At 29.1% G+C, this 27,736-nt stretch overlaps 1 protein-coding gene across 2 annotated transcripts in view; it reads left to right on the top strand.

The window, feature by feature from the left end:
* The window catches only part of LOC130448814 (neuropathy target esterase sws), a 36,526-nt gene that overhangs the window by 2,351 nt on the left and 6,439 nt on the right, over window positions 1-27,736 (top strand). The window contains exons 5-18 of one of the 2 annotated variants that reach the window (XM_056786347.1): window positions 2,747-2,889; window positions 2,950-3,159; window positions 3,808-4,020; window positions 4,684-4,884; window positions 6,846-7,051; window positions 7,985-8,240; window positions 8,456-8,612; window positions 9,227-9,391; window positions 10,772-10,999; window positions 11,686-11,870; window positions 11,986-12,141; window positions 12,643-12,762; window positions 12,908-13,094; window positions 21,499-21,615. In XM_056786347.1, the coding sequence (XP_056642325.1) occupies window positions 2,747-2,889; window positions 2,950-3,159; window positions 3,808-4,020; window positions 4,684-4,884; window positions 6,846-7,051; window positions 7,985-8,240; window positions 8,456-8,612; window positions 9,227-9,391; window positions 10,772-10,999; window positions 11,686-11,870; window positions 11,986-12,141; window positions 12,643-12,762; window positions 12,908-13,094; window positions 21,499-21,615 (2,544 nt within the window). Of the gene's footprint in view, window positions 1-2,746; window positions 2,890-2,949; window positions 3,160-3,807; window positions 4,021-4,683; window positions 4,885-6,845; window positions 7,052-7,984; window positions 8,241-8,455; window positions 8,613-9,226; window positions 9,392-10,771; window positions 11,000-11,685; window positions 11,871-11,985; window positions 12,142-12,642; window positions 12,763-12,907; window positions 13,095-21,498; window positions 21,616-27,190; window positions 27,308-27,736 lie in introns of both variants that reach the window. The other variant, XM_056786345.1, reaches the window with a different exon arrangement.

Raw genomic sequence — 27,736 nt, 5'->3', positions numbered from 1 at the left:
TGTCAAAATCTTTTCTAAAATAGAAGTTAATTAGTTGAATGTAAGTAAATAGATTTGAGAAATACACAGAAGAAGACATTCTTATACCAACACATAACTGAGTCTGACTTTATTTCTGAAACACGCGTCATCTGGCAGACGAATGTTCATGAATCTAGAATTAAGAACGATAAGAAAGAATCAATCCAAAGCAACGAGAATTTAATAGTTTTAATGAAATACATAGTGTATTAGGAACAACACTACTTCCAAATTGGATGATGTACATCACCTTCTTTTAGATACATTTATTGTACTAATATTACTCTCAACTTAGGAGAACTTTTAAAAACACAATTATATAAGCAGACAAATTATAGATATCACAATTAAAGAATTTCCAATTACGAGTATAACTCTAAATTTGAAATTTAATAAACAAATAATTATTCAATCATGGTTCACGTGTTGATTCATTAGATTTACCATTAATGCTTAGTAATCATTTCACCATTCTATTATTATTAGAGATAAAACAGGGTGGACTAAAAAAATTGAATAAAAAAAGGTATGAAGTCTCATCAAAAAGTGTTCGTCATCAATAAATTTGCGTTTATAATGAGAATGTTTAGTTGTCGATGAAAAAGAACAGGCTTTAATGATACTAATTTTTTTGTATTATGCAAATGTATGCAACTCTATCTAGTACATTGCAGAATGTTTATTTTCATGACCATATTGTTGTAATAGACAAATGTATAGAATCTGTCCCAGTTTCCAATTGATTACTAACCTTTTATTCATAAAATCTTCTTGATTTTAAGTTTTTCAAATTTTTCAATTTAATATATACAGTGGGGTCTCACAGTTACATAACTCTGTCTTTCATATTTTGTTTAATTCCTTCCTTCCAGGTCCCTGGGGGTCTTCCTCGTCTTCTTCTATTTTGCAGTTGATATATCAATGCTTTCTTCGACTACCTGTTCTGCTCCATCCTCATCAAATGTCTGTACCAGAGCAGTTGCTTAGACTGTATTCTTTCCGAAGTCGTGTGTACTCGACCTGTTTTTCATCATATATCTTCATTACATATAAGCTCTGTTCTGGATATCCTCCATGATCTTCTTAAGTAGTCCATTTCCACAGCCTCTATGTTTTTCTTCTGTCTGTTAGTTGCCAGCACTCACATCCATACGTTAAAATAGGTTCCACTATGATTTTGTATATTGTCATTTTTATTTTTATATTTTATTATAACATTTATCTTGATTAAAAAATAAACCTAAATTATTATAATTTATTTGATAGGATTTGAAAGGATAGTATAAAGAAATCTAGTTTAAATCAATTAAGAAAATAATCATACTTGCTATAGCATGTCACAATTTGATGTGGGAAGTGATAAATGAAAATAATTTTGGTATGAAGTATCTTAAAAATATTTTATTTTTATGTTGAATATAGTTTTAGCAATAATGGCAGCTTTACAGATGAGCAGCTGTATATTTGTTAACAATACTTTCGAAAACTGATGATTTTATAATTTGATGTTGAATTCAGTTGACTCAAAAAATTATAGTCAATATTAAAATAGTTATTATATGACAAGAAACTACCATTTTACTGGTAATATACCATGTCATATGTTGAACTATTCTTTCCTCAAAAAACAACATTTATCGGCATTATCATCGCTTCAAATCATAATGGCATGAAATTTGAAGTAATGCATAACCAACAGATCATTTTCGGTCTAGAAAACGCCTATCTTCTCTTTTCAGAGTAAATGGTAAAAGAATTCAGTTTTGACTGTTGGCAAAGGTTGCTTGTAGATGCTTCTATCTGCAAATGTTTCAAATGGATCTCTAAACTTATACATTATTATAATTCAAAAAACTTTTAAATTAAGAACGTTGTATTGATATAACCAAGTATTCCTGTAAAGGTTGCTAGAAACGGAGCAAGAAAACTTTGAATGCAAGACACATTTGCCTTGAGTAGATGAAGCTTAGATCAATTCCTGAAATTGCAGTTTTGTCTATTTGGTGTCATTTCTATCACCTGCAATTTGCAATGCAGATGTTCAGTTGCTTTTGGTATAACAACCAACAAACTGTCAGTCAGCTTAGTTGATTGATGGAGCACTTTTGTTAAAATAACTGTTTCTTCTTCTGTACTAAATATTTTTATTGAAATTACCCTACAGAAAGTAAGTACATATTTTTTCTTATTTGTCCCGTGTTACATTTTTGTCTTTCTATCTATCTACAGAAAAATTTATCAGTTTCACTTTTGGAGAATTGGCAACAAAGATAAAATGTTTGGTTTGGCTTAGTGACAGACATGATGCAATGCAAACAACGTACAAGTTTCATTATATGCAACATTTTGACCTTGTAAGATGTTGTATGCAACAAGAAGGTTAGATTTATCAGACAACACGAAAAAGTTAGTTTTTAAAAGTATTCTTAATCAATCAACTGAACTGACTGATATTTGGTTGGCGGTTATACGTAAACTAAATAGGTTTCTGTCGAAAAATGCAACTTACGAGTAATAAAAATGATACTAAAATGAGAAAACTGCAAGATCTTAAGGAATTAATTAGCTGTGCTTCATCTGCGCATGTTTCTGATAAAGCTATTGGGACGGGCTTTAAATTAAAGGTTGCATGTAAAGCGTTCCTAACCACGAAAATAGAAGTTATAATGTTAATAATATATTAAATTATTGGAGAAAACACACTGTATTTTTTTACATATTTCAGGTGATCCTGATGAGCACGTTTATATTGTCCAAAGTGGCAAATTGAATGTATCAATAACTGGAAGTGATGGATCTACAACGTTGAAAATTGTTAAACCAGGAGAATCCGTTACTTCTCTACTTAGTTTCACAGATGTATTAACGGTGAGTGAAAATGCCTGTTCAAAAAATTTTTCAAGCTCAAAAAATTTATTTCAATTTTAGGGTCATACTAGCCCATATAAAACAGTTTCTGCTAAAGCAATGGAAGATTCAACTGTTGTTAAATTACCAATGGCTGCATTTCAAGAAATATTTCAAGAATATCCTGATATATTCGTTAGAGTAATACAGGTTATAATGGTTAGATTACAAAGGGTAACATTTACAGCGCTCCATCAATATTTAGGTTTGAGTGCTGAATTAGTTAGACAAGTAAGTTATTCAGTGCAAAAAGTATTTTTTGAAGTTTGAACTATACTGTAATGATCTTTTCCCAGAGATATTCTACGAAAATTTATTCTAGTTTGCATTTTTAGAAATTATTTATATCGTTTAAAGGCCTACCCTTTTATTCAAGTCACCTTATTCGATTGAATTCATTATTTTTTTATCATATTTTCTGAAGCACATTTTCATGTTTTATTTTAACCAAAAATAATGTAGTAATAAGTAATAATAGTAAAAAGTTGATTGCATGGAAATAATCAAAGGACAAATTTATGTATTTCAATGATGACAATTTAACTTGAAAGAATAATAAACCACTTGAAGGTCATATAGATTTAATTTTATATAAATGCTCTAACAACTAAGACATCCAATTATTATGTAAATTTATTAGCATCATTTCTAAATATCTCTATTATGAATTATATAAATACTTTCTTAAAAAGGATGTAATAACTTTAAAATAGAATACATGAAAAAATTTCTGATTCTACTTTCGTTTCCATGTAATCCCTTGTGAATGGTTATATTATATATTGGAAACTAAAATCATGATTCTGAGTAAGATGTTTATAGGAGTTGATATTTTGTTTTGGATTTTGACATACCTACTGGATTTGATCATTGTTTTAGAAACCTAAACCAAAAAATTCCGGTGGAGGATCGCCAATGAAAAAGAAAAAAGATGAAGTAATACCTGCCGGAACAGAGAATATTGCGGCTACAACACAACCTATACCAGTGCCTGGTCATAGAAGAAATAAATCATCATTAGAATCAAAATCATGTTCTCCAAGTGGCAATATAGGAAATGGAAACGTCGAAGCCGAAATGGTGACCAACTTGGTAAATTTATCAAATATATAAATAATTTATCCTTTGTAGTGAATTTTTTTTGTTTTTTTATTGTTTAATAATTTGCAGAAAAAAAAAAACAAAAAATATTCCTCTTTCAATTAATTGGTTTTTAACATGTTAATTTTGTTATTTTGAAAAAAGCAATCGCTAGTTTAAATGAGACAATGTTTTTGATTCTAGCTTATCAAAGATTCTTCACAATTTATTTTAAATTTTATTCAAGACAAAAAAAATGAATTTCAAATTATTTCAATTGCTGTTGTCTTGGGTAGGCATTCATTTTCAATTGAGAATACCTCTTCATTTCATTTCAGATCTACTTTGCCTTAATCTTCTTTGTTAATGGTCTTAGAATTTTTGATTTGCTATATTCAAGTCTTGCCTGGGTGGTAAGACACTATATTGAAATAATTATTTCCTTGTACAATAATATTATATTCGTCATTTTCTTCTAAACAACTTGTGCAATCTTAAATTTCAATGTTTGTTTGATATATATATATATATATATATATATATATATATATATATATATATATATATATATATATATATATATATATATATATATATATATATAGATATATAGATATTTCCCCAACTAGAAGTTCAATGAATTTTAAGAACTAAAATGATACTTAAATATTGTAGAGTACCGAGCAAGGTTCTATATCTAAAAAGAGACTTTCCATTCAAAATGCGGAAGTTATTGCTGATGAAGAACTGATAGAAACTGCAACAGAGGCATTTGTAAAAGAATTAGGCTTAGATGGTGTGAGCGCTTTAAAGGGGAAAGTAGAAATCAGAGAAGTTTCAGCTGGAACTTATTTAATGAAGGAAGATTCAAACAAGGTAGAAGGTTAAATAAGATAGTTTCTGTATTTGAATTATAGATGACATATTAATTTTTGTTGCATTTATAATTTAGCCGAACTCCATATTTTCTTTATGTAGAATCTTTGTAGTAGAATTAGTTCACGACTCAAAAAAAAATTTCGTTCTTTGTCCTAAAGTTTATATTATAATTTTTCGGTAAATTATACACAAAAACGAAAAGACAATACCTTTTTTGATATAAAGTTTGCTTTTGTGATAGAAATAACACTAGTTTTCAATTTTTTGAAGCCTACGAAGCATATTTTGACTTTCCTGTTCAGAATCAAGACAAGCCATGGGCTCCACATGTTGCTTGTAGTTATTGTAACAGATGTTTGGAAGGTGAGTAATTTTTCATTTATCATTAAATCAAATCTTATAGACATATTAATTTTAATTTCTTTATTTCAGGTTGATATCGAGGTGAGAAAAAGTCTATGAAATTTGCAATACCAAGAATCTGGTGAGAACCGAATAACCACATCCATGACTGCTACTTTTGCATTGTAAATCTGAGTAAAAGACGTAGAGGAAAAAGTAGCTCATCTCTTAGTTTAACAGAAGTAATTCTGATAAGGAATTTTTATCTATACCAGAACCATCAAATCACAATCTTATAACGACAGAAAATTTTAACGACTTGATAAGAAATATGAATTTGTCTAAAAATAAAGCAGAGCTTTTAGGCTCTCCTTTAAAACAGTGGAATTTACTTGCTTATGATTTATCACAGATCAGCAAACTAGGCATGAAACGTTCTCAACATTTTTTACAAAAGAAGATGAGCTTTGTTTTTGTAAAGACATATTTATTCATTGACAGCTCTATAAAATGCTTATAAGCTGTTTTATTGTACAACGGAAATAAATTCTCATTTCTTCCAATTGCTAATTTAGTACATCAGTAAAGTATCACGAGTATAACTGGCAGCTAATTGGAGATTTAAAAATGGTCGGAATTTTGATGAAACTACAGAGCAGATATACAAGTATCTGTGTAACCTGTGCTTATGGGATAGCAGAGTGGATACTAAGCACTATATTGAACGGTCATGGCCTGTAAGGACAGAATTTTGTATTGGAAAACAAAAAGTAAAATATTCTGTTGTTGAAGCGGAAAAAATGTGAGTGCACATTAAGCTAGAGTTAATGAAACCATTTTTTAAAAAACTTGATCAAATCTCGGAAGCTTTTGGATACTTGAAAAAGTTTTTCCTCAAGTTAAAGAAGCAAAGGTTGAAGCTGGTCGTCAAATTAATCAAATTCGCAGATGAAGAATTTCCAAAGTTATTGAATCGTACTCAAAAAGCCAGTTTTAAAACATCAGTTTCTGGATTTTTAGGAAACAACAAAACTGAAAACTTTAAAAAAAGTTAGTTGAAGATATGCTAAAAAATTTTAATGCCATGGGATGCAGAGTGTCATTGAAAGTTCATATGCTACATACACATTTAGATAAATAATATGGGAGTGTTTTCAGATAAGCAAGACGAACGTTTTCATCAGGACATTATGAACTTCGAACAGCATTATAAATGTCAATACAATGAAAAAATGATGAGAGATTATATCTGGAGATTATTGAGAGAAAGTGCTTATGAACATAAAAGAAAAAGTAAAAGTGTACACTTTTAAAGTATTTTCACTTTTTTGTAAGCTGTTTTGATAGTAAAGCTTAATAAAAGTTATAAACATATTTATTTGTATGGTAATATCTTCTATTGAACATTAAAACCACAAATTTTGATAAATATCGTTTATTCGGTCTTCTAAATACAAAAGCAAACTATTCTATGTTGTATAATTTTTTTTGTGTAATTACGATCAAAACTATCGAAATTTTATACATTGAAATAAAAGTCATTTTTTGTGTTGACACGTGTTATTATTTCCAACTCAGTAATACCTTTAGTAATTTGTTCAAATAATTATTTTTAGGATGCGGCACTAGTTTATGTGATATCAGGGGCGTTAGTAGTGTCTCAAAGAATTACTGAAGGGGATGAAGAAGTACACATGTTCACAGCTCATCCTGGTGAAATTGTTGGTGGATTAGCTGTACTTACTGGAGAACCAAGTTTTTTTACAATAAGAGCTAAACATTTCACAAGAATTGCTTTGATTTCCAAGACTACTTTCTACTTGTGAGTTTTCCATTGATTTTATGCTAATCTTAGTTTCCATCTAAATAAATTATTATAACGCTAATGTTAACAATATTTATTAGGAAAAATTCAGTATTTAAGTATTAAAACAGTAAAAGATATAGTATCATCACATTTATTGTCAAGCAATTTCTAATATCCCTTATTTAATAATTAGAAATTAAATTAATTAGTTAATTTTTTTTAGCTACGAATAAATAATATTGTTTTTGATCATATCCATACATTCGGATTAGTAAATTCAATCAAAAGAAAATAACATTAATAATCAAAATATTATTTATTTGCATTTGATTATCATAAGGCAGTTTATTTAAAAACTATTGATCTATTCGGTTTCATTAAAATTAATTCAAAATAAATACAGCAGTGCCAACTATAACTCGTCCACTATAAACTTGTGTGACCAAAAGAAATGCAATGGTAATGAAACACCTAAAAAATAGTGCTTGAAAAACTAGTCCGCAAGATAAAGCATAGAAAAATAATGGAACAAGAACCGATAATAAAAAAGAATTGGGTAAAAATATTACAAGAATAAATACAAATTAATAAAAACAATCCAGGAAGGAGATGAAAAAACTGAGGACAAAAAGGAAAAACTTTATAGGAATTAAGGCAAAAGGACAACATAAGAAGAAGAAGACATCTTGAATGATGAAGTGCGTCAGCATCACCAAGTAGGCTTAACTCAATAAGGCTGTCTTACAACTTCAATCCATCCTGGTTCAAAGTATTTTTTTCCATTTTCAATACCTTCATTGATATTTACTCATTATCATGATTACGTGCCTGTAATGCCACTTACCTAGATGTATTGTGAAGACATTGAATCAATATTGATATACTATTCATTTCATTGTTCATACATTTGTTAATTCTGTAATTTGATATTAATATATGATTTTACAGGTTGATAAAAGAACAACCGAAAATTGTCCTACATATAGCTCATTCAGTGGTTCGTAGATTATCGCCTTTCGTAAGACAGGTTGATTTTGCTTTGGATTGGATATTTATGGAATCAGGTAGAGCCATCTACAGACAAGATGATGAAAGTGATTCTACTTATATAGTTTTATCTGGTCGATTACGATCTGTGATTACTCATAAAAATGGAAAAAAAGAATTGGTAGGTGAATATGGCAAAGGAGATTTGATAGGAGTGGTAAGTAAATTTAAAAGAATTCTAAATTATTGTGGTCGTATTCTCTTGCTTCCTTTTGGTTGATATAAATTAGTGTATCTTAACTTATAGCCATGTTTTATTTTGAAGTCCAGTTTTCACCTCAGAGCATATAAAGTGAAGCTGAAGAGAACAAAATAGAAATGATGGACAAAATAAAATTTAGATCACAAAAAAATAAGTTTAATAATTTGTAGGTGGAGATGGTTACCCAAACAAAGAGAAGTACAACAGTTATAGCAGTTAGAGATTCAGAATTAGCTAAGCTACCTGAAGGTTTATTTAATGCCATCAAATTGAGATATCCAATTGTTGTCACAAGACTGATTAAATTATTAGGACATAGGATCTTAGGTAGGTATCATTTGACATAAAAGTTTGTTTTATTTTTGTTATATATTATGTTGATATGCAATTTATTTTCGTTCATAAGGTTTAAATAAATAAAATAGTCACAAATGCACATAAAGAGATGTTGACACTATATCAAACAATTAATAACTGATGATCAAGCTTCAAATGTGTATAGTACATAAAAATAGATTTTCAAGTTTTGATAACTTGAATTGACCGTTTGGCAGGAAAACGTACTTTCAGCAAGCAATAATTAAGAATATTATATTAACTAAATCTATTATACTGTTTGCAAATTTTTGCTGCAAAGTTAGGACTATGCTGCACAGTCTACAGTGCAGTTCCTTCTTCCATTCTTTCTTCTCAAACTCGTTCCATAGAATTTATTAAATACATCTATGGTATACAGAAATCACAAATGATTATCGAGGATACATCAATTGTTAATTTTATATTTAAATCTTGAAATTTTAATTCTATATTGTCATAGTTGATAGAATTATTATTATTAAACGTTCTTTATAATTTTATAAGAGTTGAATATATTTATACCAAAAAATGCTCTACATTTTAATTCAAAAGTGCTTATATAATTATATTGAAACATGTTATAGGTACTTGGAAAAATCCCACTTTAAAGGTAACTGATTCCAATTCACCAGCTGTAGATGCTCGCCCATCTTCCGTGAACTTCTCAACTGTGGCTATTGTTGCTGCCTCAGACGATGTACCATTGACTGCGTTCACTCACGAACTCAATCACTGTTTAAGTGGAATTGGTGAGTATATTTTTCTCGTGTCTAGCTTAATACCTAGTATGTGATTGAACTTGATATTAAATTTGCTTTCTCAATCTCAAAATTCTATACTATACGCATGGACGTATCACAGCGTAGTTTCGAGACGCCAACATTAGAAAAATAGGTTCGAGATAGAGCTAAAGAGAGCAAAAAGCCACGAAACTGTACAAACATTGGATTTTAAATGACACTTACTTGGAAATTTGAAATTGCAGACTAATTAATACTAAATATTAGTCGCTAGCGATATTTAAATTACTTTCATTTTATTAAAGTGATATTAAAATAAAATAATAGATAATAAATGAAAAACCCATTTATAATTATTTTCATATTTCATATAAGGTAAGGTATCTGAAAATATGATAATAATTAACAGAAATTATTTTACTTTAGGCAAATTGTTAAAATAACTAACCATACAATCTATTTTTCTCCTCACTTCAATATCTTGACTACTTAATCTTTTCTTTTCCAAGGGCCTCCTTTCTTGTACTTATTTTGTAAATGTTTGGAAAAATCAAAAACAGAAGGACCTGATCCTGCTTGTAAAATTCTATTCCCATATACATTAGCTTCAAAGTCTTCTTTGATGAAGTGTTTTCCACAAATCACTTTATAGTCTCTTAAAATTGTCTTATAACCACTATCCATCCATTTCTAAGGTCGGAGCCTTTTGGTATTCTTAAATAAAGGTACACAATCATTTTTGATTCGAATGATTACAAAATACTAATTTTTATGTGGAGAAAAAGAATTAATACTGATGTTAAAATTCTTACTTGAAAAACTTTAATTCTGCATCTTTCGTCCTACTAGCCGTACAATTCAAAGTACAAGATTGAACCATTTTTATACCTCAAACTTAAAAAACGAAATATTTCTCAAAATAATTCAAAACCTCGTTATAATTATCACTATCCCAAAATAAAATGAGTAGATCATAAGACATTAACACTTAAAGACGAATTATCGCAATTAACCATAGGCACTGCGTTGGCATCGATTTAAAATCGTTTGGGCTCTTCCATAATCTTTAATAGGTCCACGACTGTATGTATATGAAGTTGGTTTACTGATTTCTATATTCACCACAATTTTCAGTGACATTGTAAACTTCTATTCAGTAACCAATGTAATTGGCTCATAATTATGCTGTGTTTTATAATGCTTTTAATTTGAGTAGCTCTAGGTATTTTAAGCCAATTTGTATATTTTTCGAAAACTTCTTTTCACTCTTATTATGTCGAATATGTGTCGAATATTTATCGAATAGTAGCATAAACCTAAATTAATTCAGATTGTTTTAATTATTTGAAGTTAATTGTGGATGTCTTGTATTAATTTAGCTGCTTCTAGGATCAACTTTGAGACTGACATCGGACGTAGTACGAAAAACTCTGGGAAATTCTATAATGGATCCAAATAATGAATACAGGTTGTCTTCTTGGTTAGCCCAACAAGAAGATCAACATCGAATTTCCCTCTACCAGTGTGATTTAACTGTCAGCGCCTGGACCCAAAGGTGCATAAGACAAGCAGATTGTATCCTTATTGTAGGTCTTGGTGATAATCATCCATCTTTAGGTAAGTTATTAGCTGATAATATTGAGTACACTGTATCTAATGTCAACAAAAACTGTTATATGTTCTGGTATTTAAATTAGTCATTTATTTTATTAAAAATATTGTAAAGTGGCTAGATAACTTGTTCCATTGGTTAGATTATTTTTCCTCCTGTCACTAGACCTTTATATGATTACTCGGTTATTGAATATCCTATGGGGTTCTTGAGTGTTTATAAATATTTTGAAATTATTTTATAGGAATTATAAAAATATTCCAGGGCCGCGGATTTGCAATAAATGCAACAGTCGATAAGAGGCATAGGATGTTGACAGAGAGATGAACTTTAGAGAAATGTTAAAGTTGATTTCAGGGTAATTCCTGATTTCTCAAAAAGATTGTTACAATGTGTTACGATATGTATAATATAATAATAAAAATATACATGATATAGGAAACTAATAGTATCAGTTGGACTGTACATTGAAATTATTTTCGAAACATCTTTAGACATATTCAATTATGATGTACCAAACTTGTCCCCTAAAGTCAATAAAAATATAAGTTAATTTTCAACAATATATAATAATAATCTTAAGGATGGCGACAGTCGAAAATTAATTATTACTTGTCTCCGACGCGCAAATTTATGAAATTAATAGTTTGTATCTTGAGAGATTTTGTTTACTATCACGTATTTTTTACAGGTAAAGTAGAAAAAGAAATTGAACGTTTAGCCATAAGAACACAAAAAGAATTAGTATTATTGCACAAAGAAAATGGAAAACCACAGAATACAATTGCGTGGTTGAATATGAGGACTTGGGTTTCATCACATCATCATATTTTATGTCCAAATAGAGTTTTCGCTAGGAAATCAGTTAATAGAATAGTGAGTTTATTCAGTATTTTTATTAAAATTCTTATTTTTTGTATGAAATAGTTCACATTTCTGGAGACGGACTCAAATTATATTTTGGAGGCACATAAATATGTTTTATTTGTAGAATGAATTATATTCAAAAGTGTGTACTACATCTCCAAATGTACATTCAGATTTTTCTCGATTGGCTAGATGGTTAACTGGAAAATCGGTAGGACTTGTATTGGGAGGAGGCGGAGCTCGCGGGTCTGCACATGTGGGAATGATAAAAGCAATACAGGTAAGTGGAATCAAAGTTGTTATTGTAAATATTAAAACATATAGAAAAACTAAATACAAAAAGGTTAAAAAACCAAGGACAACTTATCATGAGCAGTCTTTATTACTCAAGCATTTAAGTACTGCAGTTTTTGCTTAGGGTCAGGGAAAAGGTTAAAATGCTTGATCAAATAGTGATTTATAGCGGGTTAAAATTCCCATTATTGCAGACACCTTTCATAGTCATTGCAAAACTTATATGCCAATAATAAATTCAAAATAATTTCCAATAGAAGATAATGATTTAAAAAATGTCACTATTGATTAATCATAACCTTGAATTCCTTCTGTACATTCAAATATCTTTCAGTTCAATTTTGTCTTCAGAAATTACCTAAAAACGTGAAACTTCAATTACAAATTTGATGTTAACTTGATAAACTTTATCACAGACATTGAATATGTTTTTTAATTTTCTTTAATTAGCAATTCTTGAAATTTGACGAAAAAATTGCTATTATAGGAAGCTGGGATTCCTATTGATATGGTAGGAGGTGTTAGTATAGGAGCTTTTATGGGCGCTCTTTGGTGTCAAGAAAGAAATATAACAACTATGACCCAAAAAGCAAGAGAATGGTCAATGGTAAGTTATTTACAATTATATATGCAATGCTCAGTAAATTTTTGTGTCTGATGCATCTTAGGAAGATCCTTTTGCAGCTGATTTTCATTTCGGTTGTTGTTGAATGATTCCTTCACGGTTACTGTAAAATTTATGATTTTTGTAGAAAATGACACAATGGTGGCGTCAATTGCTAGATTTGACATATCCTATGACCTCTATGTTTAGTGGGCGAGATTTTAATCAAACAATACGTAGTACTTTTAATGATACTTACATAGAAGACTTATGGTTGCCGTATTTTACTGTCACTACTGATATTACTGCCTCTTGTATGAGAATACATTCACATGGTAAGTAAGAGTTTATATCTACTGCACATTTCCTAAGCTATTTGCATTAATGTATCTTGAGAAAAAGATTTGTAATAGTAATAATAAAAGATTTTTTTCTTTGTAAACAGCAAGAACTAACTACAATTAGATTTTCTGAATAACGAGTACAATCCTATAATACTGAGTTAAAATAAATTTTCACCAATACATCTGTAATGGCAGTAATTGGCTAATTTGTTTTAAGTGAAACTACAATTAGAGAAACAGCAGTATTTTTCTTGAGAAAATTATCATATTATTTTTTGGTTTCAAAAACACTCCTCTTCAAAATGAAAGAATACTTTTGATTTTTTTAATCTAAAAAAATGCAATAAATTTGAATAAAAAGTTACTATATGTAGTTGTATGTAGAATTAAAACTTCATGAAATTAATATTTTTTAATATCATACGAAATACAGGGATTTAACAAAATATGTATAAATGAAATACAAACAATATCTTGAAAAAAATAAATTGAGTCAGAGTCGTATCTGGCCTTACAACTGCTTGGTTTTGATCTTCAAGTTTACTTTACATATGCGCTTTAACATTGTCAAACATGAAGAGAGTAGTTCAGGTGGTGTCTGCCATTTGGAGGTGTCTGTGGACAAGAATCTAACACTTCTGTAGGTTGTAGTGCTCGGAAAATACGTGCCTTAGTAGATGATTCTGCAGGCTTGCACTTCTCCCACAAAAGGAATCCTAATAAATTGGCTTTCTGGACGTCTGGAGGAGAACTCGGGCTCAAGAGCCATGTCTGCCTGTCGAGCAGGTCTTGCAAATACTGCTCTAGGATGTGTTATGTTGGACAGCTGGGAAGAGCATCTGCCCTGGAAGTATCGGTAAAACAGTCAGATAGGCGACCTTTTTTCTATGCTGTAAGCTATCTGGTCAACTCTATATCGCCTATAAGTCGAATTGCTCTCTTCTATATTGAGTCGAACATTCTCAGGGTATGTTTGGAAGCCAAGCTCCAAATGTGCAAGCAAAACTCTAAACATGAACGAATTTGTAGAGTATTAAATAAACCTTATGTTTTTTCTTATGTATACCGAGTCACATCAATCATTTTCATCTAGGCAAAATCTGGGTTCATCTGAGAACATAACAATCGGCTACTATGTACCACCAATCAGATTTTATGAGCTGGCTCCTCATATTATCATATCTTATTGATAGCGCTACAAAATATTGGCGAAGGGAAATAGATGTAACTAACTTGGGTTTTAACATCTTAAGTCAAAGAACACAGTACTGATTTGCAACAGTTATTCACCCACAACCCTGATGTGGTCTTTGATTTTTTTCCACCTTTTGGAATCTCCTAAATGCTCGAGAAATCGATTATTATTATACAATGAATATTTGTACCTCCTGTATTTGTGTGAAGCCTCGACAGTCAAAGCTATAGCTGGAGAACACACACTCAATTTTAGTTTTGGCTAAAAAAGTTTTTATTGAGTTACTTGAACGAAATGATTGAAAAATAAACAATTTTTGCATTTTATCCAATTCATGTGTTTTGCAAAGCAATAAAAGCCATTGATAAACTCCTACCAATTTTCAAAAAAATAAGAGAGGGCTTAACAGAATCAAAAACTCATTTATTAGGTTAATATCTCCAAAATAATCTTATTTACTTTATTAAACACTAAAACAATATTTTTCTCAAGATATATTATTTCTATTGTTTCTAAAATGATCCTATATTTAAAATAAATATTTTAGAATTCAGTTTATTCGTGTAATTTATATTAAAACGAGGTAATAAAGGTTATTTGGTTGGTTAAATTATTCTTCTTTTCCCCTATAACATGCCACTTGCCCATTTAAGTATGGTGCTATTGAATAAATCAGAGCTATTTTATTTTTAAAAACGGATTGACCATAGAAAAAAAAGAAGTTAGTATTTAGAATTCTAGAATAAATTTATTTTATTTCTCTGAAAGTGGGAATTTTCATCGGTTTTTTATTTCCAATAATCTAATTCCTAAAATTAATCTCACTATTAAGCTTAGTTGGGATATATGTATATATAAGTAATTATTTAAAGATGATAATGTTTACAATCAATTATTTTAAAAAGCTTCTGTAGCACTGGTTACAATTGTGTATTTTCAAACCCCAGTGTCCACTACTGTTCCATTGTTTTTCTCATCCTATTTAATCGCATTCCACTTCTTTTATTCAAAGTTAAAAACCTTGCTTTTATACGCATGCATATATTTTTATCTTTTTTATTTTCTCTTTTTTGTACTTATTATAGTGCTCTTCTTTAAAAGTTGACATTATGTTGTTTGGTCCATTATCAAACTAAACTTTCAGTGATTTTTAAAAAATAATTAATTCACTTCTTATCTAGAGGGAGTTTTACAATCGATATTTAACTAACATCCAATTATTCTACAAAAATGAAATACCGAAAACTTGCTTGATTCTAACGATCAAATAAGGAAATTATGGTGGTGATTAATTGAACTATTGTATCAAGATGCAGTTAAACTTTGAAGTAGTAGTATTCTATGTATTGTCACCATATCAATGGCTTATAGTAAAGGGTACATTTAATGACTGGCTTATTATAAAGGGTACTTTTTTGTTTCGATTAAAAAAAACATACTTATGACCGCGGGCATAATAACAAGGATACACCGTGACACTGCTTCTTATCAACTATCTTCGTATAATTTGGGATGCAGGTTAAAATCCCAGTCCTTTGTTTTTTTTTTTCATTTCTTGTGCTCTATCAATTGTGATTGCTATTAGTTTGTCTAATGATAATTAATTTTCTTCCACTTTCTTTTTTACATTTACAAAAATATCTTCTCTTGTAGAATTTTCAAAAATTTTTCGTTAATAAAGAATTGCTGAAAACTATCTTTACTATAATGGATAATTGAGAAATGTCTGATATATTAGTGAACTCATACAATTGCTAAGAAAATAACGTGCAAATTCCTATTTTTTTAATTCCAACTCAGTGTTAGTGACGATATCTTAAATTCTTCTCATTGTCCTTCGTATTAAAAGTTGGATTGTATTTATTTCACTTTTATTTATATAATCATTGATTATTGTATCAAAAGCTAGTAACGTGGTTTCCTTCATTAATCCACCAACGATAAATGCTTTTTCTTTTTTAACAAAAGAGGCAATTGTTGCTTTTTTTGCATGCAATTTTGGCTTCTTTAAAAATTTTGGTTGTTCAGTTAAACAGATTTTAATATCGAAATATTTTTACCCTAATTGCAATGTTTATAGGAAAATCTATATCAAAAAGATATAATGATACTGCACATCCTTCTGAAGTTTTGATAACTGATTATCTTACATATATTCCCTTATCTAGCTTTATAAAATTACTACGATACATTATATGCCTCTGTACTTGAGAAGTATCTTTAGAGACCTATCTGAAACTCTACATATTTTCCTACTGTTTTAACGCCAATGTAGAATTTTAAAATTTTTAATAAATGTGTTTTCGTTAAATTTTGACGCCATCACTTATCAGCTTAACTAAGACCCATCTTTAGCTTTGTTTTTTATTTGTTAACTCACATGTGAGTTATAGTTTATTTTTTATTAATATGTTAGTTCTCTGAAAGCTTTCTATACTACTTTCATATTCACTAAATGAATTTGTCTAGCACTTATATAGTCTAATTTGAAAAAAATCATTTTAGAAACAACTGCTTTTTAAAAATTTTGACACACTTCTATAAAAAAAGATACTAGTCGATTAATTATTAAAATCTCATAAATCAACATGTTGAACTCCATATTTATTACATTGATTTTAATATGATCGATTACATCTATATATTGGTAAAACTGAAATATTTTGTTTAGTTACTTGGATCTTATTGTTAAAATTCAAATAAAACAAATTCCCAAATTAAAATCTTATCGAATTCTAACAATAAGAATTTTTTAGAATTGTGTATGCAGAAGTTGTTGGCATGGCGTCTAAATATTGCTTCATAAATCTAATTCGCTTTAACAATCGTACACAATTTTGTTTTGCTTTTGAATTTATGTTGCATTTTTTTTTTGAGTGTGTCGATTGTGATTGGTTAACCTTTGTGTCAGCACCGGTAACAATTCAATAAAAAAGAGTAATATTTTGGGGCGAAAGTTTCCATAAAAAATTTAAGCATATTTTTCAGATTCTTACAGTTATTTTTGAAATTTACATTTTCCGCGGGACATCTGTAAAGGTTTATGGGTATGTATGTAGTTGTAGATAGATATTTTTATGAATGAAGGAACATAATCTTTGAAGATGAGTTGTATCTATAATATACACAAAAAATAACCTGAGTCACTATAATTTTTAAATTTACTGCTTTAATGTGAGATTATTATAAAATATGTCTTATAAGATCCTCTTATTTACTCCGTTTATTTACTTTCTCAGTTTTAATGGTAGCTTTTTATCATTCAATTCCAGTTATTATTTGAACAAGATACTGATTTTTTTTGTAAGTTGTTACCACTTTCTATTTCTCTCTGTTATCTCTACATTATTTCAAATATTCTCAGTTGTTCTTGTACTTTTATTATGTTTTTTTTATCATTTAATCTGGTTTGTACATTCATAATCAATTCAAAAATACTGAATACTGGAAAATGTACATTTTTATAACTTACTTTAGTGTTAAGATGACATTATGAGACAAGTTGATCTATGTTATCATTAATGAAAAGATCCATTTTAGTTTCTAGACATTTTCTTTCATAGGGTGTATAGGTATATCTATTTATTAAAAAAAATTTACGTAAATAAATGTAAAAATTAGTTTTCATTTCTTATTAGTTGACTACAGCATAGTTTTAGTTTCGTCCCTTCTTCTGGGACTACTGTTTAAACGTCTTTACCCCCAATTTCGCTTATGTCATTCCCCTTAGCCTTGCGTTCAATTTTGTCGTCAATCCATATCGACAGTCGTTTTGCAATTCCCTCTATATTGTTATTTGTAGAACCGATAATTCTAGTTGCAAAGCATGACGTATTGCAGTGTTTTTTCTTTATTCTTAAAAATTGTCATTATTGTTAAAGTTACCTAATTCAGAGCAGCACTCATTTGAGATTGACGTTCACCAGAATCTAATTTTCTAATTATTTGCGTTTTAGTTTAAAATTTTTTTTTCTGGTTGCTTTTTTTTTTGTTTTCTATTATCACTCATCATAAAAACTACATACACTGTTTCGGATATGTTATTTGGAAACCTACCGCTATAGTACCTTCTACTACACATTGTTAGTGTATAATGGATTGGAATTATGGTGATTAGTGATTTTAAATTGATATTCCTGTTGTTTCCTATACTTCTTGTAGTTGTATTAGTTGGGAATTAACTGCTGATAAAGACAAAAATCTAGAAAAAAATACAAAAATATTGGAGAATTCTTCATGAAAAGAATATATTATAAATCGGATGAACAAACTTTTATATTCATTTCTTAACAAATAAAGTGACTGTAAGGGATAAGCTCTTTGTACCTATTCAAACTGTTCTTACATTTAACAATCTCAATGCTTGCATCAATTTCAAGTTATTTATATTTATTTCATGATAATTACTACCAGCTTGTTAGGCAGTTTTTGATATTTTCAATTCGAGCTGTATGGATTTATGGATAGTATTGTTATGAATAAAACAATTTCCACAATAGCTGATACTATGCCGTTAATCTCAGAATAGATACAACTCATTTGAAACGGCTTTTATGGAAGTTCTATACTTTATCGAATACATCAATTTCATTAGTAGATTTGCAATCATTGCTAGTTTGGTATTATATTTCAAACTAAATTTATTTTTCGAAATTTTTTAGCCACGTACGTAGAACTTCTTTCGCTTCTTTCCAAAAAAGGCTTACTATTAAGTAGCACTTTTGTTTTGGTTGAATATATATGAAGCAAACTGCTTATAAGTTTATAGTTGCTGATACTACTCAATTACATTCGTATCAAACTTATCAACATTTCGGGGTAGGAGATGATGATGGTATTACATGGCTGTCGCTTCTTACTTTTTCATAATGGTAAATTTCCGATATCAATTTCATGGAAACGAAAGCAGCTTTTTTTATATATCTGAAACATTCACTTCCATTCATATTTTCAACCAACCAAAAGCATTATTATATTATATTGAATCCAGTATGCGCAATGCTTCTGTAAAAATATTTATTTATCGGAATAACACGTGCATACCAAAGACCTTTATGCTTCGTTTGATTAGTAAATATATTTTCAGTGCCTCTTATTTTAAAACTGTAAAAATTGCGATATGAACCGGTATCGTTTCGTATTCAAAATATTTTAAGTTGAAAATTTATTCATACAAACTCTTCTTTCGACATATAACTAGTGCATGGTCTTCTTTTGCATGTAATATACTAATTGTGAATTCTGTTTAAAAGTCTGTATTGGCGATTGTATTAATTTTGATACTTTCAATCTCGGCAGTTATTCTAATAAAAATTAATATGCTTTAATCGCGCATTTGCAAAAGATTGTACTGCATCAGTTAAATCAGCATTTACTTAATTGTGACGTCATGTCCGCAAAGTTTTTTTGTTCATATATCAATATAACGAATATATTGTTCAATTTTAAATAAAGTATAATACTTCTTAAAAATATTTAGATTAACAATCAGGATGACAGATTTCTAAAAGATTGGTCGATATGGTATGTGTCAATTGAAAAGTATAATTGTAGTTTTATAAATTCATCCACGTTTTTACAGGTTGTACCAATCTTACGACAAACTTCAGTATATGGGTTATATAAAAAAATGTAGGCCGTCGCTAACGTTCATATTTTGAAATTATCTTGAACTATACAACTTGTCGTTAAAAACCAAATATATAATTTTTCAAATGATAACCCCAGTATATTATGCCGAATCCGGCATAATATCCTAACCTACTTTTCACTTATTATTTGGTGTCACATACCGTATTCGAAAACAATTGGATAGGAAAAGGGGGGGCAGCATTTAACAAAAGCTGCTTGCTTTTTATGGGGCTTCAGAAAAAATGAGGTTTATTAAACTTCTCCGACTATTAGAGGGAATAAGAAAGAAAGAAAAATGTTAGTCAATCATAAATATTTTTTTTAAATCTATTATTATTACTATAAAATGTAGTGAAAATGTAATAGAATGATATTATTTAGGTATGTGGTTTACAAATAAATATAAAATGTTATAAAATACAGGGTGTTTCTTCTGAAAGAAGAAAGAAAAGGAAAGATTCCCCTTTTTGTCTTTTTGTCCAACCTGTATACAAAAGAGAAAATAATTAAAATTTAATCGAATACTGAGATTCAGCATCATATTTCAAAACCCTTTTAGGCAAAATATTTTTTTTTCTTCAATGTATAGTAAGTTACAGAGTGTTAACTCTGTATAAGGTAACAAAACCTTTAAAAAAATCTAAGCAAACTACAAGAATTATCATTCAAAAAAAAAATTAGTGGATTTTTAACGTAGTAATACAACACTATCTAGGGTTCAAAATAATTTCAAAATATGAATATTACATATATCTATTACTTTTCTTAAAATAACCACATATACAGAAGTTTTTCATTAATTTGGTCCATCCTGTATATTTGTTTTGTATTCGCTATTTCTACATATAAATTAAGGATTAAAATATTCTTTACGGTTCCCCGATAATTTTACTAGCGAATACGGTTTAGTTATTTTTCACAGGGTGAATTGATTCGATATAAAGATATATAATAGAAAAGATATAAATATAAATATAATGTACTATATATAGTACGATTTGCTTCAACTTTCTAACTATTTTTTTTATGTTTTTTTTCTTGAAAGGGTGTAGAGTGTCCAGAAATTATCGAACAGGTACTAGGAGTGAATTTATGTCCATTTGACTTAAATTATTTCCAAAAGTTCCTTTAACCTTTGATTGTTACTCTTCTTAGTTAGTTTTTTAAGCATACTTTGAAAAAACTCCACCTGCAAAATTCAAACTTGATACAATGTCTAAGTATGCAATTGAATAAATAAAATATCATAAACTCACGATATTTACTGCCCTCATAAGCATTTAAATTGTTTGTGTAGCAGCTTTTTTACAAAAATTTAAAGTAAAATCGAAATTATAAAGAATTTTACAAAAAAAACTGGACATGAAGCCACATCTAGTGCCTGTTTTTTGAGTTTCACAGGAGCTGAACACCATGTTTATTGAAAATTGAAATACTTTTAGTTATTTTAAAATGTTAGTAATTTATATAAAAATTTTTTATAACATTCACAGTTGCTAAATCAACCATATAACTGAACAATCTTTTAGAAATTTTAAATATTCTTGGTTTAGCCTAGCTATTTCGTAGGCTCATTATGGCGCTACGTGCGTTCGTCGATGTCCCTATCTGGGTATATGCCACCGCTGTGCGATCCTGTAGACGGACATCTTCTCCTCGATGGCGGTTACACTAACAATCTACCAGGTAAATCAACCCGCTGTTTCATTTGTTCGATATGTATATACTCAATCAACAGTTTCCGTTGCATGATGGTGACAGGAATATATTGAGGTAAGTAATGTGTAACATAACCTTACATAATTTCAATTTGATATTTGATGACGAAATTAAAAATTTTTTATTTTTATTCAATTAATTGATACCAGAACAGTTCTCATCTTTTTCTTTCTGATTTTTTGCTTCCATACACTTACTTCGTTTTTTTTGCACTTGACAATTAATTATTTAAAACTAGCGTTGAGTGTCAAGCTTTCTGTCCTTCCAAATCAATATGATATTGAATTCCATGGAAAACGAAAGTTTTCCAAAAACCTTTATACCAAAGATATCACGGACGATTCAAAATGGTACGTGGAGGTAAAAGAAACCTGCAGAGCCCATCATTGGTGGATGCCCAGGACGTAATGTGCGAGGTTCAAATACTTGGGTAGACCTTATGGACGATAAAACATTCAAGCCAAATTAACTGATTAGCTTTTCAAATGATATCGGCCAGTTTTAAGTGAGGTAAGACGATCCTATCAGGAGACCTACGCGTTTAACGCCCACTGTCATAACTGTGAACACTCACAATTACACTGTCTGATTCGTGTTTCGACAATTAAGTTATCATCTTCAGAGGACTATGATAAGCTTGCTTAACTAAAAGTGTAATTATATTATCAAAGGTGTTGCTATACTGGTAGTGATCAGTCAGTTAAGTCTCACAAACCTGCAGCTGCCAAGCGGATATATTTTGTATTTTATGTGATGTCTCATTTCCAACATCTCTTCGATGTAATGCATTCGAAGCATTTGTTTTACATTCCTTGGGCTTTGAGATAATTCACCAATGGCTTCAGTTTTCAAAGCTTCTGATGTTTAAGATTCCAAGTTTATATTTTTATATTGGATACCAAGGGCTTCATTATATTAATTAATCTTGCTTATATAATATTTGCAATTATCAAAAAATGTTACTACTAGCAAACTTTGATTGAAAAATATTATGAAGAAAAAGTAATTAGTTTTACCTGTTAAATGGAAATGGATTCTACACCAGAAGGTAACTTTGGCAAAACAAGACAAATCATTTTGTTTTCTATCACATTTAGAAAGTGATGACGATTTTTCCTTAAGGAAGGAATTTTTTTTAGATAAATCTTCATGTATTTTATTTGTCCAGTTCGTATTTTTAAACATTATAAAACATTGCTTTATCTTCAGATATGTTCAAAGATCAAAAAAATGTGTCCTTAGAAGTAATCCCCTCAATACAATTTGTTACTATTGCTTTAAATATTCTGTATTATTTTATTTTCATAAAATGTAAATCCATATGACTTTGATTGGGTTTCCATTTTTTATTATGTGTATTTTATTATAGAAGAATAGTAAATGAGTAACTGTTCTGTAAAAAAATAATTGTCTATAAAATTTTATAACTAAAGATTATTTGTAAGGTTGTATTACACATATTTATTGTACAATGTACATAAAGCTTGGTTTATGCAGCCATAATTAGTAAATTAACAATAACTATAAATAAAAATTAAACTAATAGCCCATTCGGTGGAGGCAATTTTTCACCAAAAGAAGTTATAAGCAAAAAGGTTGATTTTCTTTCCTTCAAAGTATACTAATTGATTCAAGAAAAACTTCAGAGGTCTATCAATTTTTCAAAGTGAAAAAAAATTTCGAGAATAATTTTGATTTTCAAAATTTTCCATTATTTCAGTCTGCAATGAAGACAGAAGAAAATAAAAAATACCACGTTGTAGGGTAAGTTTTTATCGATAAAAAAGGTCGTTTACACTTTCTTGTAAAAACTATAGTTTTCTCGGAAAAAATTCGTATATCTATCAAGTCGTTTTTCTAAGCCAATGAAATACCTCTTGTAGACATCAGACCTTTCAATTTTCCTTGAATCATTCATAAAATCGTTTCGTTTCGTAGAAATGAATATTTCTGTTTTTTTAAGCAAACAATTGAAAATTTTAAAAACTTCGAATTTTCCGAGAAGTTTTTAAACATTTTTTTTATTTGTTTGTAATTAATTGTAGGCAATGTAGAAAATATCAATAAACAATAAAATTTCTTTCTTCTTATTATACAATATTTTATTGAAAAAAGATCATCTAGAATCTAGATCTTCATCAATGTCTATATCGGAGTCTGATTTTTCTCTCTCAGACTCATCGTCACTTGACTCATTTGGGAGTTGGGGAAAATTTTTACAATTATCAGGGTCACAAGTTTTACAAGCCGAGGAACAAACAGGGCCGGATTAAGATGTATAAGGCCCGGGGCTAAAATAATGACGGGGCCCCCTCAAGGAATTCGGAAACCCGGAAAAATTCACAAAATAATATCAATACGTTAGATTTGTGGTATCAACACATCAAAAAATAATTTCCTAATGATGGGGCCCTCTATACTAATGTTGGGGCCCTCTATACTAATGTTGGGGCTCATTGTATTTTGTACCTGTACGAAACGTACATTCTATTCTCTGAACCCTCTTGTATATGTTATAGCAAACCCGAATTTTACAACGAGGAAAACAGCTATTTTCTTGTATTTATAAAATTATTTGTACTGTATCATTTTGTCACAATTTAAAAAAAAAATTCCAAATTGATCAAGTTTAAGCAGAGTTATAGATACTTAAACGAAGTGAAATAATTAAACCAACATTTTTATGCTCGTAGGAATTTACCAAACTAATAATTTATCGTGATGTAAAAAAATATTCCGTGTTATTCTTATGTGTAAGGTTATTTATTGTTCAGATGTCCTACATTTCATATTAATGTACAATTTTCTATTCAATAATTTAGCCGAATAACACATACAACGGGAAGTTTAGATTTCCAGTTTTAAAATGCACGGTTTTAATATTTCATTCCATATGTTTAACGTGCGTCACATGTATGTCATAATGCAACTGTACTATGCGAAATACTAGATTTTTTTCCGAGAAAACTACAACTTTTACAAAAAAGTGTAACAGACCTTTCTTATCTAGAAAAACTTACCCTACAACGTAATATTTTTTATTTTCTTCTATCTTTATCACAGACTGAAATTTTGAAAATCAAAATGATTCTCGAATTTTTTTTTACTTTGTGATATCGATAGATCTCAGTAGTTTATCTTATATCAATAAGCCTACTTTGAAGTACTTGCAAAAACAATTTCAGTCTTTTTGCTTATAACTAGAACTGGACTATGAGAGTTCGCCAACTTTCAACTTCTAAGTTTAATTCTTTAATTTTGTGAGGTTATGAGCACATAATACTTTAGGTCAGTCTGTATTGATGATATTGTTTCTTTTACTACATCTTTATTATTTGATAATGGATATATTACTTGTGTTATTGCTTCGATTTTCTATTTTTAAAACTGATAGCAAAAAAAAGGAAAAAGCAATGTCCTTTATACGATGGAACACTGGTAGACAATGTCAGAAACTTTCCACATTTGTATCACAAAAAGGACCCATACAGGGAATTTCTGTTGGTTAACCAGTTAATGTTAGTTTTAATTTTGGCTGCATAAACCAAGTTTAAGATTTGTATTGTCAGATTTATTAAGCAAATTGGAGGAAACAATGCGAGGTAACCAATCACAACCTTATCAATATATAATTTGATTGAAAGGAGTTTTTATATTGAATGTATGTTTTTGAGTAACTAAACACTGATTGTTTCTACTTTTGGTTGTAAAAATTCATGGTTTAGGAAGTTGAGAGTGGCACATATTGTTTTACTGAATAATGATTATAAATTATTTCAATTTGATCAATTACTAACTGTGACTTTTGAGGATTTATTGGTTATTTTGTTTTTGATTCAATGAAACAAGTCACAAATCACTGAATTACTAAAAATAAGAATGTTTGAATTTTGTTTTCATTCAACGACTATCAACGAAATCAGTACTTCAGAAATCCTAAGTTCCTGTCAATATTCAAACTTTCAAACAAAAAATACATTTCTTCAACCTTTTGAGTATGAAAAATAATTATCAACAATTTTTTAACACTAATCATATGTTCATATTATACAAAAATACGTGTGTTGTATTTAACGTTTTTATGGTTATTTACATATTAGAAAGTTTTCAATGTCATGGTACTATCAGCAAATTTTTTAGGAAACCGAGCATAGAAAATACCATGCTTTCATTTAACTTTAGGTTAAAGTTTTTTTATTACTATTGCAGTGAAAAACAATTTTTTTATCAACAATTTCATATTATCACAACAGTATATATTAAGTACTGATTATAAAACAAGAAAATACGTTTTTCTAGAATATTCCTAGGCATAATTTGATTATTTTAATTTTTTGCCTGGTAATATTCTCAAATTGCTCGAATTTTCGTCATTCAAAAAATATGTTCTTGTTTTTCTAATTGGTATTTATCATTGCAACAGTAATAAAAAGCAGGTACAGAAAAAGTCCGAAAAGGGTCGAGCCAGGTAGCTTATCCAAATTTAACAAGAGTTTAAATGGCAGCACCGCATTTCTTGTGTTTCCTTGAAAAATCGGAATAAATCCGACAACGCTGTCGAAAAAGATTATCATACGATATGATTTCTTATTAGAGCGATAGATGGCGCCACCATAAATACTTTCAAATGTTCGTATGATCTAAAATACGGAACAATCTTAATTCCGGAACCCATCTTTTTCCAGCGATTCCGGATTTACGATTATGTACTGTACTTCAATGTTAAGCTAGGTAATAAACTAAAAAAAAAAAAACTAAAATAATCTAAAAACATATGATCTATGATTTAGAGTTGATTTGACGTACACATTTAACTTTCATAATAATGCTATATAATGATCTACAATTGCAATAATCTTTTTTTCTTAAAAACAAGAGAGGGGAATGAAAATTAAAAAAAATTTCAAACAAGTTGATTGTGACATTTGAGTGGGCAAAAAACCGAAGAGAGTAATAAAATAATATAGATAATAAATTATAAAATAAAACTTCCATTTTTCAATCATAAATTGGAAATCACAAATTAAAATGTAATAACAGATCAGAAACCAATAAATATTAGGAGATTAAGTAATTTCGTTAAAATATTGGAAGCAAAAAGTCAGATGTAGTGTTAATATTATTGGAGTTAAAAAAATACTTACTAACAATTTGTTACTAACTTCTATCTTACATCAAACTAATAGGCTAAAATAATAAACACTGTTTTAGTGAATCTTCGATCACAATTTCCTGGGCTCCCACTATCTAGCTTAACTTCCAACGATTTTTTGCTTCCATCTCCCATCTATTTTAAATCTGCTGATATGCTATTCATCCATATTTTTCTGCATCGAAATTTATTTTCTGTTAAATAATCAAAAATAAGAAAGAATCGTTATTCAAACTAATTATACAAAAAGTTGGATTTTCTCATAAATAATACATCCTAAAATGTTTCGATTACATAAAATGTGCATACACTATTAACTTCAAAAATCATCGATAAAAAGAGTCATTCAGATTTGAAGCATTAGATTAAGTTGCAAAAGTTGATTAACAGGTCACTTGTGGAGGTATGTAAGGGCGAGTATGTCAGTAGTTGGCATCGTTCCTCCAATCTGTGATCCTACAGATGGACACATGATCGCAGACGGTTGTTACGTTAATAATGTACCAGGTAATATTATTTCTAATATGTCATATTGTGATTATTTCATTAATTTTTTCATGGAACTCATAAACACAATTTGATTTATATACCTATATAAGTAATACATTCGCATGTTTAAAAATGTTTGAAACACTTTTTAATTGATCCACACTGAACCGAATACAGTATCATGTTTCATTCATTTATTATGAATATTATTAGCATTTATATAAATATAAATTTCGTTCTTTAGTCTCATTAATACCAAGCTTCCAGTTGTCCTCGGCTTCAGACCACAAAGTATCTGTCTTAGTTCCCTAAAATCAATATCTTTTTAAAAACAACAATTAGAAATAGGAAACTATGTTTTTTGAGCTATATCAAGCTTATTAGAAATCCAATGCTTGACTAACTCTGCGGTGTCGTAGAGCACTCATCTCACATTGTGAGATTACC

The sequence above is a fragment of the Diorhabda sublineata genome, chromosome 9 (assembly GCF_026230105.1).
Source record: "Diorhabda sublineata isolate icDioSubl1.1 chromosome 9, icDioSubl1.1, whole genome shotgun sequence".
Classification (NCBI taxonomy): Eukaryota; Metazoa; Arthropoda; class Insecta; order Coleoptera; family Chrysomelidae; genus Diorhabda; species Diorhabda sublineata.
The sequence above is the reverse complement of the archived record's forward strand: the minus strand, read 5'-3'. Positions and strand labels throughout refer to the sequence as shown.